A 12,664-nucleotide genomic window follows, 5' to 3' on the forward strand; every position below is an offset into this window, starting at 1 on the left:
GAAAAATGTTGGGTTAGAATGGCCACGGTGGTTGGAGTAGAAAAATTAGTTTGGATTTCGGGTTTGAATGGTTATGGCGGTTAGGATGTACAAATTCAACGAAACTAAATCATCGTGTACCAACTATGATTGTATGTAAAAGTGTTATTTAGTTAGTCTGGAGTGGTTTTTATTTTTTTTATTTTTTTTTGGATCGTATCACTAGAAACTATATTTGATGAATAATAAATAAAAAACGATCAAATTTTAATTTATAATTATGCTGATAAAAAATAGAAATTTTTTTCTTATTAATATACTGATTTTACTTATAAATAAATTTTGTTGATGGTAGATCATCGTTGTTTTTAAACTAGAGTGAAGTAAATTGTTGACTGATTAGTACGTTTTACTCGCAACATCTATTTAAAAGCTTCATAAATATATTTTTGAGTTAATTAACTAACTAATAGTCCTTTTCATTACATCTAAATATAAAATGCTACGATACTTCAATTAATAAGAAACAAACAAAAACCAACCTTATTGAACAAAACAAAAAAAAATTGATGACAAAAGAAAATAACAACTACAAAGAAATTGGTTGATTAGGATTAGGATTAGGATTTAGGAAGTTCAACATCTTTATCTTTTAACTAGACAAAGAGTAGAATTTTTGTTGATATGTTGTATGATGCAATTATAACAATAATTTAATAAGAATAATAATTTTATATATTTGTATCTATATTAACATTTTTGGAGTACATTTTGGTTTATGCCCTTTAAGTTTTACTTATTTAATTTTTTTTACAACATTAACCCTTAAAACAATTCCATAAATAATATTGCAGAAAAATTCAAATTCTAAACTTTCTTAAATTGACCAACATTTGTTACATTTATTGCCATAAAATCTTAACAACATCTATACAATTCGATATTTCCAAAAACAACTCTACCTATTAAAGTTTTAACCCATTAAATCTCCAAAAATATTTTTATGGATGCTAGAATCTCTCAAATTTAATTGATATACAACAGATTTTCCATAACAAAAGTTTTAATATCCATAACTATATTAACATTAATAAATTTCCTAAACCGAAAATCCAATTATAAAATATCACATGAAATATGTTGAAAAACCCCCCATATAATTTGGTTTATTTTTTATCTTTTGAGGAATTACCAAAAAATTAAAATTCTATTAATTATCATAAACTATATATATTGACATGGAAAAATTATAAACTATAAAAGTATGCTAATTTGGTAAAATAATTAACATAATTAAACTTGATAAAAAACTTATTTTGATTATTTATTTTTACGCAAAAACTTATTTTGATTTTGGTGAGACGGATTGGCATTAATCCCATATAGGGAGTTAAGTGGAATTGTTTTTTATTTAAACACTTTTAGATGTGTACCCGGAGATAAATATATTACTAGACTATACATATACCACACGGATTAAAACCTTGAAAACACTATAAAAATCCTATAGTTTCAATACTTATATCAAATACATGTAAAATATTATATTTTTTAAAAAATTAATAAAATAATAAATAAATATAATATAAATTTTAAAATTTTAAAATTAAAAATATTGTACCACGGGTTAAGTTCTAGTATGAGATTAAAAACAAAAACAAAAAGAGTATACGATCACGAAATAGAATCATGCTGTGTTGTTTCTTTCTACTGGTTCTTCATATTTTCCGACAACATAATAAATTATGAACGGGATGGCTGATGGCTTTAAAGGCTTTGCCCAAATAAATTAAGCGAACTGATCAAATTAAACAGATAGTATCATTTATTTCATCCAGCGAAAAACAATAAACTGTATTTAAAATCTTGTTATATGGACCGACCGACCATCATCATCATCTGCCCAAGCTTCCAGCTCCCATATTAATTGACTTTATAATATTCACATTAATTATAAGACTAATATATATTTTTTTAAAATATATTGTTTGTCAAATCAAAGCAACATTATTGTTAAATAATACTTCTTCGGTTTCAAAATATAGGATATTTTAGTGAAAACACGCATATTAAGAAATAGTTACTTTTAAAAAGTTAAATTAATCATAAACAAGTATACATAATATAAAATATAAATTTAATCTAAAAGTTGCATAGAAAGTTGAAAATATCATATATTATGAAACAAAAATACTTTTCTAAACATCCTATATTATGAAACGGAGGGAATATTTTAGATAAAAACACAAAAATAAAGAATGTTTTTATAGCAGTTAAGAATTTTTTTTTTAATTAGTTAAAAGCATAATTCAACCAATCATTAAAAACAGACCGCAAAGTTTAAAATTTTAAAATATTAATTAACAATTTTTGAAAACATCTTATATTATGAATTTATGAGACATGAATGATTATTGTACTAAATTTTCTTAATTGGAGGAAAAGAAATTCGAATTAAGAAAAGTTAACTTTGATTTGATATATATATATATATATATATATATAAAAAAAAAAAAAAAAAAAAAAAAAAAAAAAAANAAAAAAGGTCAACTAATGAAAGTTAAATAGGGTTCCAGTTAAATATTACTATGTTATTGAACCAATTTGGGCCAAAAATGTGTTCGACTACCTTGGACTCATTGTTTTTAAGTATTTTAAAACTTTCGGGCCTAGTTAAGGCCCATATGTAAGCATCAAATAGCTCAATAAACATTCTTATTTTATTTTATTTTGTCTTTGTTACTTGTACTATAACGGCGATTCCGATGGCTACGGCGGCGGAGGTTGACTTCTCTGGCATCGACTACTTGTAGGAAAGAGACAAAGCTACGTTTCTCTCTCACTCATTTTACTTTCGATGTTTGATGTTTTGGATTTTACCGGAAAAAAGAGTCATATAAATAATAATAGAAGAAGGAAAATCCATGTACTAGTTGGATCCACTTAATGACTCCATAAAATTACAGTTCATCAATCAAAATTTTGGTCTTATATTTCAAAACTTTAAAAAAATTATATATTTGGACCACCTTTTACATTTACTTATAGTGAGATTTGGACCACTATACATTGATAATTCAGTTTTTAATCTGGTTCTAGATGGATTTTGGCTTGTTTATTAATTAAATTTTGAAATTCCTTGTCGAGTAGTTTTCGAGGAAGGAAGGTCAATGCTTTTTTGTGTTCAGACTTGAGAGAATGTTGCTTCTTATTCAAGTTGTTATTTGTTTTTGGGGTCAAAAAAAAAAATATTCAAGTTGTTTCTAATATAGAAAAAACACAACGCTTCGATATCAGATTCACTTGTTTCTTCTAGACTTCTTCTTCCTATGCGTGCCGTTGACTATTATAGTTTATTTCCAGATTTTTGATCCATCCAAGGTTCATAATCTTTTCTTGGATCTTTGATTTTTCATCTTCTCATTCCATTTTTTCTCTGAAAGTTCATTGGATTTTGAAAGTTTCAGCATATGGCTATTGGTGAAGCAGCACTGTGTAACAATGCCGAAAGCACAGTTTCTTCAATTACAAGAAGGAGTTACCAAGTCGTTATAGCAGCGACTAGAGACATGGGTCTTGGTATGGACATGAAACTTCCTTGGGATTTACCTTTCGAATATGAGTTTTTCCAGGGTGTAACAACTAGGACATCCGATCCCAAGAAGAGGAATGCGACTATTATGGGAAGAAAATCATGGGATTCTACTCCTCTCGAGTTTCGTCCCTTTCCTGGTCGCCTCAACATTGTTCTCACAAAGTCTACCTGTCTCGACATTGCCGCTGATGAGAGTGTATTGGTGTGTAGTAGCATGGAATCGGCTCTTGAACTTCTAGCCACTGCACCCTATTCTTTGTCCACTGAGACGGTCTTTGTCATAGGAGGCGGCGAGTTGCTAAGGTTTGCATCCAGCCTCTTTCCACATTGGCTTTTGTTCTTTTTCTAATAATAGTTGAGACTTTAGAACTTGAGGTTTTGATGTCTAGATGTGATTGATGTACCATGGTTGAAGTTCTTTTGTGGCCTTAAAGTTAGACTATTGAAGTTTAGTAACATGTCAAGATTTTGGCTCTTTCTGCTGATGTGTTTTGTGGTTTCTCTATAGGAACTATATGAATGCACCAGGCTGTGATGCTATTCACCTAACCGAAATTGAAATAAGCGTACCATGCGACGCATTTGCACCGAGGGTGGATACATGTCTATACCATCCGTGGTACTCATCATTTCCAAATGTGGAAAATGCGATTCGGTATAGCTTCAACACTTATGTCCGAAGGAAATTAGATCCTATTTTTGGTTCCGGTGAAAAGAAAAGTGTTGCTGAGTCAGATTTCAAACAGTACTCGTTCTTGCCTAAGATGGTTTTCGAGAGGCATGAGGAGTTTGGTTACTTGAATCTTGTTCAAAAAATTATATCTAGTGGGGACATGAATGACAATAACACTCTTTCTACATTTGGCTGTCAGGTGAGCTTTGCTTCATCTTTGTTAGTGTCTTTCTCCTTTAATTGAGCTTACATGTATTTGTAGTTGACCTGGGAATTATCTTGGTTCATTTACAGATGCGGTTCAATCTGCGCAAGACTTTTCCGCTTCTCACAACCAAGGCATGTCTTCTCATCATCTTCTTTAAGTCACAACTTCTATCAAGGAAGCCAACTTAATTTAGATGATTATAGTGATTGATTTTGTCTATCTGTTAATCCGTTGTCTTGCAGAAAGTGTTCTGGCTAGGCGTTGTTGAGGAAACCCTACAACTCATCCGTGGTTCAACCATTCTTAAGGTAATACCAAAAGAGACAGACACAAGACAATGATCATGTTCAAAATCCTTGTGTTCAACATTATCTCATAATGTTTTTTTTCAGGAAAAAGGCACTAATCATATATGGGACAGCGATGATGCTAAAGAATATCTTGACAGGCAAGCATAGAATTGAGAATTTAGAAAGTAGTTGTACTGAAACCAGACTCACACTGATGTTTGTTTTCCAGCTTCGGAGTGAATGCCACAGAAGAAGATGGAAACCAACCACTCCACTGGACAAGGTCTGATGCTAGGTTTGTAATATCCTCTTCTTTTGATGATTGTTCATAACTTCATATTTTTTATTACTTTGGCTGATTGGTTTTACATTTACCAGCAAAGAATTCAATCAGCTCCCTGATGTTATAAACAAGATAAAGAACAATCCTCATAATCAAAAGATCATGCTTTCAACTTATAATCCCTTAGATTACAAGTTGTCAGTATCTCCTTGTGAGACAGTCGCGCAGGTTAGCACGCGTTTCATTCTGTTTTGGTCTCATCTGAAAACTTGTTACATTTCCATTGTAAACCATTTCAAAGTTCTATAATGATATATAAAATTTGAAATGGTTTTTGGTTTTCTTGGTTGTTACCACCAGTTCTATGTGGCAAATGGTGAGCTTTCCTGTCAAATCTACCAGAACTCAACCGAAGCGAGCCTCTGGATTCCTTTCAGTATCGCTGCATATTCTCTCTTGACACGCATCATCGCTCATGTTTGCGGTACGTATACATTTTATACACTTTGATTAGATCTTGAGTCTTGATGACTATAAGACTTGAACCATTAGCTCATGTTTCTTGTGTTTGACAGACCTCGTAGCTGGTGATTTCATCCATGTGATTGGACAAGCCCGTGTTAATAAAGCTCACGTCATGGCTATACAAAAACAGCTTCAAATCTCCCCAACACCCTTCCCGGTCAGTAGTACTACACTAACTTGTTCAATATATTTACCTCTGTTTTTTTTCATTTCAGGAAACAAAATTTACATTTTTTTGTATCTTAATGGTTAAAAAAAAAAAAAACAGATTTTGAAAATCAACCCTGAGAAAAAGAAGATCGATAACTTTGAGGCTTCTGATTTGGAACTCCTGGAGATGTGACTCTACTTGTACTCTCATTGCTTATCATAAGAACAATATTACAGAAAGCTTATATAGTACTTCATAAATTTTATAAGATGAACAAAATTATACAAAGAAAAGCTAAAAACAACATTTTATGCTCGGGCTTTGAAATATTTTTGCCCGTATATATATACAAAAAAAACACTCACAAACATATGTGAATGCTTTGCATAAACTTAAGTTTTTCTTTCTTTTTCTTTGCTTTTTTTTTTTTAGTATTTTTTTAGATAATACAAAACTCTTCATCCTTTTGGTTCCTCCTCTGTCTCGCAATGAAAGACTCAATCTTGTATCGGAGTTCATCGTCGGATTCAAGTACATCAGCAGATCTCTCCGTCTCCGATCTCTTCAGTTTTCCACAAGTACTCTTCTTTGAGCCCTCGAGATTCTCGGACTGACTCCTTTCGTAACTCTTCCTCGGGCTTTCCTGATTTTGAGCAATGATCTCTTTGTGTCTCTTCACAGTTATGTCCTTCTTCTCTGTCTCCTCACCGGTGTTCTGTTTTGAACAGTTCTCAGTCTTCTTCTGTTTCTCTCTCTTATCTTCAGTGCTTTGTTTCGTCCTCTTCTCCGATATGCTCTGTTTTGCTCTGCTTTGTCTCTTCTTATCTTCAATGCTCTGCTTTGCTCTGTTTTCTTCAATGCTCTGTTTCGCCACGGTCTCTGATTCGCTCTGTTTTTCCCTGCATACCAGTTGTGTCTCCAAATTCCTAACTCCTCTTGAGCTCTCCCGAACAAACTCATCGTAAAAATCATTGCTGTTTCTCCTAGCATCAGGTTCTTGATTCAAAAAGAAACCGCACTTGGCGACTAGGGCGATGACTATCCCATTCCCCAAAACGAAAGCAAGGTGACGGTTGATGAGTAAACCCGCAAGACCAGAGCCCTCGAACGTGATGACTAGTTGGTAAAAGAGCTTGGCTACAGTTACCATAACTATAGTTATCTCGATCACCCGGTATAACAAATCTAAGAGTATTTGAGCCCGAGACTTCTTCACAACAACCTTCATCTTTCTTGGTTTAGTCTTTTGAGTACTAGGCGGATCCATTGGCGTTAAAAGGAGTGGAGTTTTGAAACTTCTGGCCTAAATCGTCTTTGATGATGGAACAAAGATGTTGTAGAGAAAACAGATGAGAGTGAGTGAGCCTGTTTTTCTCTCTTTGTTCTTGTGTGTTTTGTTTTAGCTTGAGAAAATGTAACATTACAATGTTGAGTATTTATAAAGGGTCACTTATTAGTGCATTTGCTTTATTTTAAAGGGAATCATTTTTTTTTTTAACTATTGAATTAAAGATACTTTGTTCTTATATGTCAAAGAGAAAAAAAAAAAATTATGCTTTCACCCCTAAATTAATCTCTTTCAACTGCAAACCCAATAAAAATCATAGTCTTGTGTCATAATACTTCCATTTGACTCAATTTCCTTGTTGTCTTTGAGATTGTAGTTACGTTTATATGTTAGAGAATTTATCTTCAATTAAAATTCGAATAGTCTAGTCATATTTTTGGTGAATTTGTGAATGTAACTCAAAATGGTATTGTTTGCGTTTACAATTTTGATCATTTTTAAGTTTTAAACAAAAAAAACTTGTAAACAACAATTAGTGCATAGTGCTGTAATCTTTCATGATATACTACTATTCATAATTTTGACAGAAACTTCTAAATAATCCTTTTTGGACAAAGATCAAGTTTAAAACATGGAGAAGCTCTTTCACTAATCAAAAGTAATAAACTTATTCATATATAAAATAAAAAACAGATGATGAGAAGCTAATGAGATTGAACCGGAAAAAATTATGAAAATAATGTATGATTAATTATTTATAATTTAGTAGGTGATTCAAAGTTTTGGTTCACTGTCTTATAGTATGCCAATCAAACAAGTAACATACTTACTTTCTTAGAATATATACTATTTGATCATAGAAATTAGAAAGTGTGCAGTTCCTAAAGGGTTTGTTAGCTAAAAAGACAATCTCACTTGTCAAACAATGCCACATAAAATATTTTATACTTCTAAGTTAAATGACACTTTTCATTTAAATGAAACAAATTGAAGGAATAAATATTAACTCTCTAAGTCGTCATATTATAGGCAACAATATTCAATAATTTAATTATAAAAAATATATACACAAACGTATCATCATTATAATTTATGACGCAAAATTTTCTCTATAGTAGGTAGGTGCAAATTCGATAGATACTTTGTGTATGTCTATGGGATATTTCTCACTAAGTTTCATTGGTAAATTAGCTTCATGCACTATCTTCATCCATTTGTAATTATTTTACCCGAGTCATAAAAGCAGCACGCCATTAGGTTTATATGTCCATTTAATATGTTCTTGATTTCGATCACAATGAATTAATCTCTTTAAATAATGCGTATCACCATATTTAAATAAACTTTATTGCAAAAGTTTTTAGGACTTGAATGATTAGTTAGTTTACAAAGTTTGGCCATCGTACCAAATTATAGTACTGTAGCCTGTGGGATATAAAGTATACTATTATAATCGCATATTAACGAAATTTAAAAAATTATTTTCCACCTAAAACATGCTTACTTCTCCAAATCACCCATATTTTAAATTCATAATTTAATGTATAGAAGAAACCATTACTTCTTCACTAAGAGATTGAGAGAAATGGCTTATAGTTCCACAACTTCTCTTTGTTAATGTGTTGCTTTATGTCTTGTCTCTTTCTAACCAAAAAGTATGTATATGTGGTTTCATTTCAATTTCAAATTGTGTTATTGGATACACTTTGAACAAAATTAAAGCCCCACTTCTTTTTCGTTTCTTTAAAAGACATCTTCATAATTGCTTATAAGTGTAACGTGTCATTCGATGCTTCAATCAAACAATATGCAAATTGTGAAGTATCAATAGTCTACGTGTTCTTAGACACTTATCCATAATTTGTTTAATTACGACTTATTTTCATATTAGCAACCGAGAGATCCTAATTTAATTTGAGTTATGGTCAACGAAAAGTTTTCTGAACCTGAACCTAACAGTTATTCACATACTCTCATTTGTGAAAGACCGACCGATATGGTCATTTACAATTATTCTATAACTTCTGTTCGTGTAAATCTGTTTTATGGTTTAACACTATATGTAAATTAATTGGTTTATTACAGTTCCAATTCCAGTAGTAGTACATATTAATATGTGTCATAGTTTGAGTTTTTTTTTTATCTAAGTGGATACACATCATACTAAGACTATATCAACCAAATTAAAAAATCAAATTCAATTTTTTCTCTCTAAAAGCTCTAATTTATTGGATCAAACACATCAAAAACATAACTATTACAGTAAAAGTTTTTCACTGTCACAAATGTAAATAAATCTCGTTTTGTAGAAAGAAATATCACGCCAACATACATACGTATATAATTAATACTTTAGAAACTATAAATACAACAGAAATCGTTTTAGAGTTATTTGATTGATAATTTAATATAATTATTCCCTTTATATAGAGAAATGATTGGACCTCATGGGGCACAAGAGAACACTTCTTTAACATTAAAATGTATATGTGGGAACTTTAAAATCTATGAACTGTTTTCTTTTATCATCAACGATAATCTGAACTTAGATTTAAAGATAATGGAGCTTTACTGCACACATAATATACACCTTAACTCATAAAATTAGTTGATTAAATTCTTCTTATATGTTATTCTGAGAAGAAACAATGTATCCTTAGCCAAAAAACAAAATCTCATATTATTCATTAATTAGTGTGACCCCTTTCATGGTGGCAAATCTATAAAGAACCAGAATCTGAGTTTCATATATAATTCATACCTGGCTTTTGTGTATCCTAATATATACTATAATTAATTCTCAAGTTGATTGTAGTGATTAGTTTAAAATTCGTACTTTCGTAGTGTACATCTTTTACGTGCATTTTATAACATTTATTTCCTCCCCTCGCATGTGAGTGCATGCTGATTCAGTGTCACAAATTAAGCTGAGCTTATTTATCAAGGAACTACTGTACTATACTCCTTCCTTAGATTTTTTTTTTTTTTTTAACTTTGTTCCAAAAAATCCGACCTGCCGGAATCGAACCAGCGACCTAAAGATTACAGCAACTACTACAGTCTTCCGCTCTACCAACTGAGCTAAGGTCGGGTTTGCTAACCTAATGATCATAATTTTATATAAAGCCTATAATACTAAGATTAAATATCAAGCCCAATAGCCCATCATGGGACTAAGTGAAGGGATAATCCATATGAAGTTCTACTTCTATCATATATCGTCTACGAATTCTTTTAATACAAGGTTTCAGATGAAAAGTTCGACATAAAAAATGTGGCTTCTCGAACTAAGATTTTTTCAGAAGATTGTGATGATATGCAAAGATAAAAGATGTGGGCTTCGTGGAATAAACTAACTTTTGAAAAATGCATAAGTGGATGCTAAGAAATGCATGAAGTTGATGACCAGAATGTTTCCGCGGAGGTGTAGAGAGACGTTCGACTGCGATCGCCATTCACGGATGTAGTAAATGAGGATATGGGAGGCAAGGAGATTGGTTGCAAAGAATACCTTAACGGTAGCTTTTGCACTAGCTATCTGACCATCTACGTTGCATGCATTATGCCATTATGAATAATGTATTAATTGTCAAATCAATGTCTGTTGTTTAATTATAGAATAAAAGATCTAAGGATCATCGTAACTTTTGGGTTTGATCGATGTACAAGATTGTATGAGAAATAAAGATATATATAGTTCTTTTTTCGTTGATGATTACAAAGTTATAATAATATGATCATTACTTTCGAGTTATTTTAATATAAGCTTGGTGTGCACATAAAAGAAACAAAAACATTTTAAATATTTAGATATTATTGTTAGGAAAAAACTTTGTATTTGTAAAATAAGTATCTAGATATTATAGTATGATTGAGCTTATGATAAGAACAGCCAGATATTTATAGTTTTAGGAGCTGTAAATATCTCTTCATCTATTCGTTTGCAATTGCAATTAGATATAGAAAAGTAGAACATGCAGGTTGTATTTACTTTTGTGTTTATTGCTGTTTACATTTTATAGTAATTATGACGCAATTTAAGGTGAATGTGAGAATGTGACCCCAACCCAAGAAGGGTATGATGAAAAAAGACCACCAACAAAGAGAGAATTAAAGACCATACACTTACACTCTATATAACAAAGATAGAATTAAAGACCATATACACTAATGTTCACCTATTAGACTATTTGCATTGCAGCTGTTGAATCTAATAGTTGAATCATCACATTATTATGGGTACTAGGTTGGTACCCGTGCTACGCCATGAAATTGATTTTTTATTTTTATTTTTTATATTTGTTTGTTTTTTTGATTTAATAATTTAATATGTTATTTAGCATCAATTCATAAGTTTTTGATAATTTCAATAGTATTTTTTTTGTTATTATTATTTAAATCATCATATGATACTTGAGTTTTTTATTTCATAAATTTAGTTTTTGAATATATTTTAAATTTATTACCAAATAAATTTTGTGATTACAAACCATTAATTCTTTATTTGTTTCTCACTCACATCCCCTCTAGAACAGTAAGAAATATTACTTTTTGATGTCTATATTGTAAATTTTCTTGATGGATCTTTTAGATTACTTTGGGTTTAGGCACTTCAACATTTGTCTCCTAAATCTCACATAATTTATCTCTTACAACATTACAACATATTTATACTTGTTCTTATCTTATAACCTAACACCTAAACTAAACAAACCCATTTAATCACTTGAAAAGCTTAGGATCATGTTGGAAGCTTAGTCACTTGACAAGCTTATGATTAAGTTCTTCAAGCTATATATGTTAATCTAGCAACATCTTAAAAGAAAAAATAGAAAAACAAATCAAATTTTTACATTTTTTCTTTTGACAACAAATTTTTACATTCTTACATGTAAAATATGACAAACAACGGGATACTATTTTGAATATTTTTTTAGTATAAATATAATTTGTAAAACATATATTTTTTTTAGAATTTGATGAGTTATCTTTACTTGTAATTTTCACTTCTTGAATTCTTATTTTTTATTTATTTATCTAGTTAAATTTAGTATAATTATTTTATCTGTTGCCAACTAAATTGTAATGATGTCGTTCTAAAGTTGAGAGTCATGCAATATCGACATCATAATATGCTTCTAACTCAAACCGAAGGTGGTGAATGATGTACCGTTGGAAATTTTGATGACATTTGCAACGGTTGTTTCAACTACAAGTTTTTTGACTAACAGAAAATATTTTTATCACACATCTTTTATGGTCTATTATTGTAATATTTTTATCACACATATGGATTTTTACAATAATGATCCAATGGCCTTTTTTCTTTAGTGACCATGTTTTTTCTTTTTTATTAGACCTAATTTTTTAATTGGTCTATAATTAATTTAAATGTTTTTATTGGCTATTGATTTTAACTGATGTGTCAACACCAGCTTGAATATTGAAACTGATGTGTCATATGAAAAACATACAAGTTTTATTGTATTTTGTATTGATTGAAAAAACTAAAAAAATTCAATGTGGATTAAGTAACGCTGAATTTATTCAACAAATTGAAAGGAAAAAATTTGAGTCCGCGCATGCCATGTATCATTAACTAATGAGAGTGTGTATCACGCTTGGCAACTGGTTTTTTTTTTTTTTTTTTTTTTTTTTTTTTTTTCTCTAAA

At 30.4% G+C, this 12,664-nt stretch overlaps 2 protein-coding genes and 1 non-coding gene across 5 annotated transcripts; 1 reads left to right on the plus strand and 2 right to left on the minus strand.

Annotated features, from left to right (window-relative positions):
- Positions 2,740–6,146, plus strand: LOC104751813 (bifunctional dihydrofolate reductase-thymidylate synthase-like). 3 transcript variants are annotated; one of them, XM_010473850.2, is made up of 11 exons: positions 2,740–3,360; positions 3,447–3,877; positions 4,083–4,446; positions 4,542–4,586; positions 4,698–4,763; positions 4,848–4,903; positions 4,975–5,040; positions 5,124–5,256; positions 5,389–5,512; positions 5,604–5,710; positions 5,822–6,146. In XM_010473850.2, the coding sequence occupies exons 2-11, from the start codon at positions 3,450–3,452 to the stop codon at positions 5,894–5,896; spliced, it is 1,464 nt and encodes a 487-aa protein (XP_010472152.1). In that variant the 5' UTR covers positions 2,740–3,360; positions 3,447–3,449; the 3' UTR covers positions 5,897–6,146. The 3 variants fall into 3 exon arrangements, with proteins under 3 accessions (XP_010472152.1, XP_010472151.1, XP_010472154.1); XM_010473849.2 differs by having other exon boundaries at positions 2,740–3,877; XM_010473852.2 differs by having other exon boundaries at positions 2,740–3,877; positions 4,975–5,028.
- On the minus strand, positions 5,935–7,125 carry LOC104751812 (nucleolar protein 58-like). Its single transcript, XM_010473848.2, has one exon. It carries the CDS (start codon positions 6,969–6,971, stop codon positions 6,144–6,146), a length of 828 nt encoding a protein of 275 aa, XP_010472150.1. The 5' UTR covers positions 6,972–7,125; the 3' UTR covers positions 5,935–6,143.
- Positions 10,000–10,083, minus strand: TRNAY-GUA. Its single transcript is given in 2 exon segments — positions 10,000–10,035; positions 10,047–10,083. It is a non-coding gene; the product is annotated as a tRNA-Tyr (tRNA).

The sequence above is a fragment of the Camelina sativa genome, chromosome 16, assembly GCF_000633955.1.
Source record: "Camelina sativa cultivar DH55 chromosome 16, Cs, whole genome shotgun sequence".
NCBI classification, from domain to species: Eukaryota; Viridiplantae; Streptophyta; class Magnoliopsida; order Brassicales; family Brassicaceae; genus Camelina; species Camelina sativa.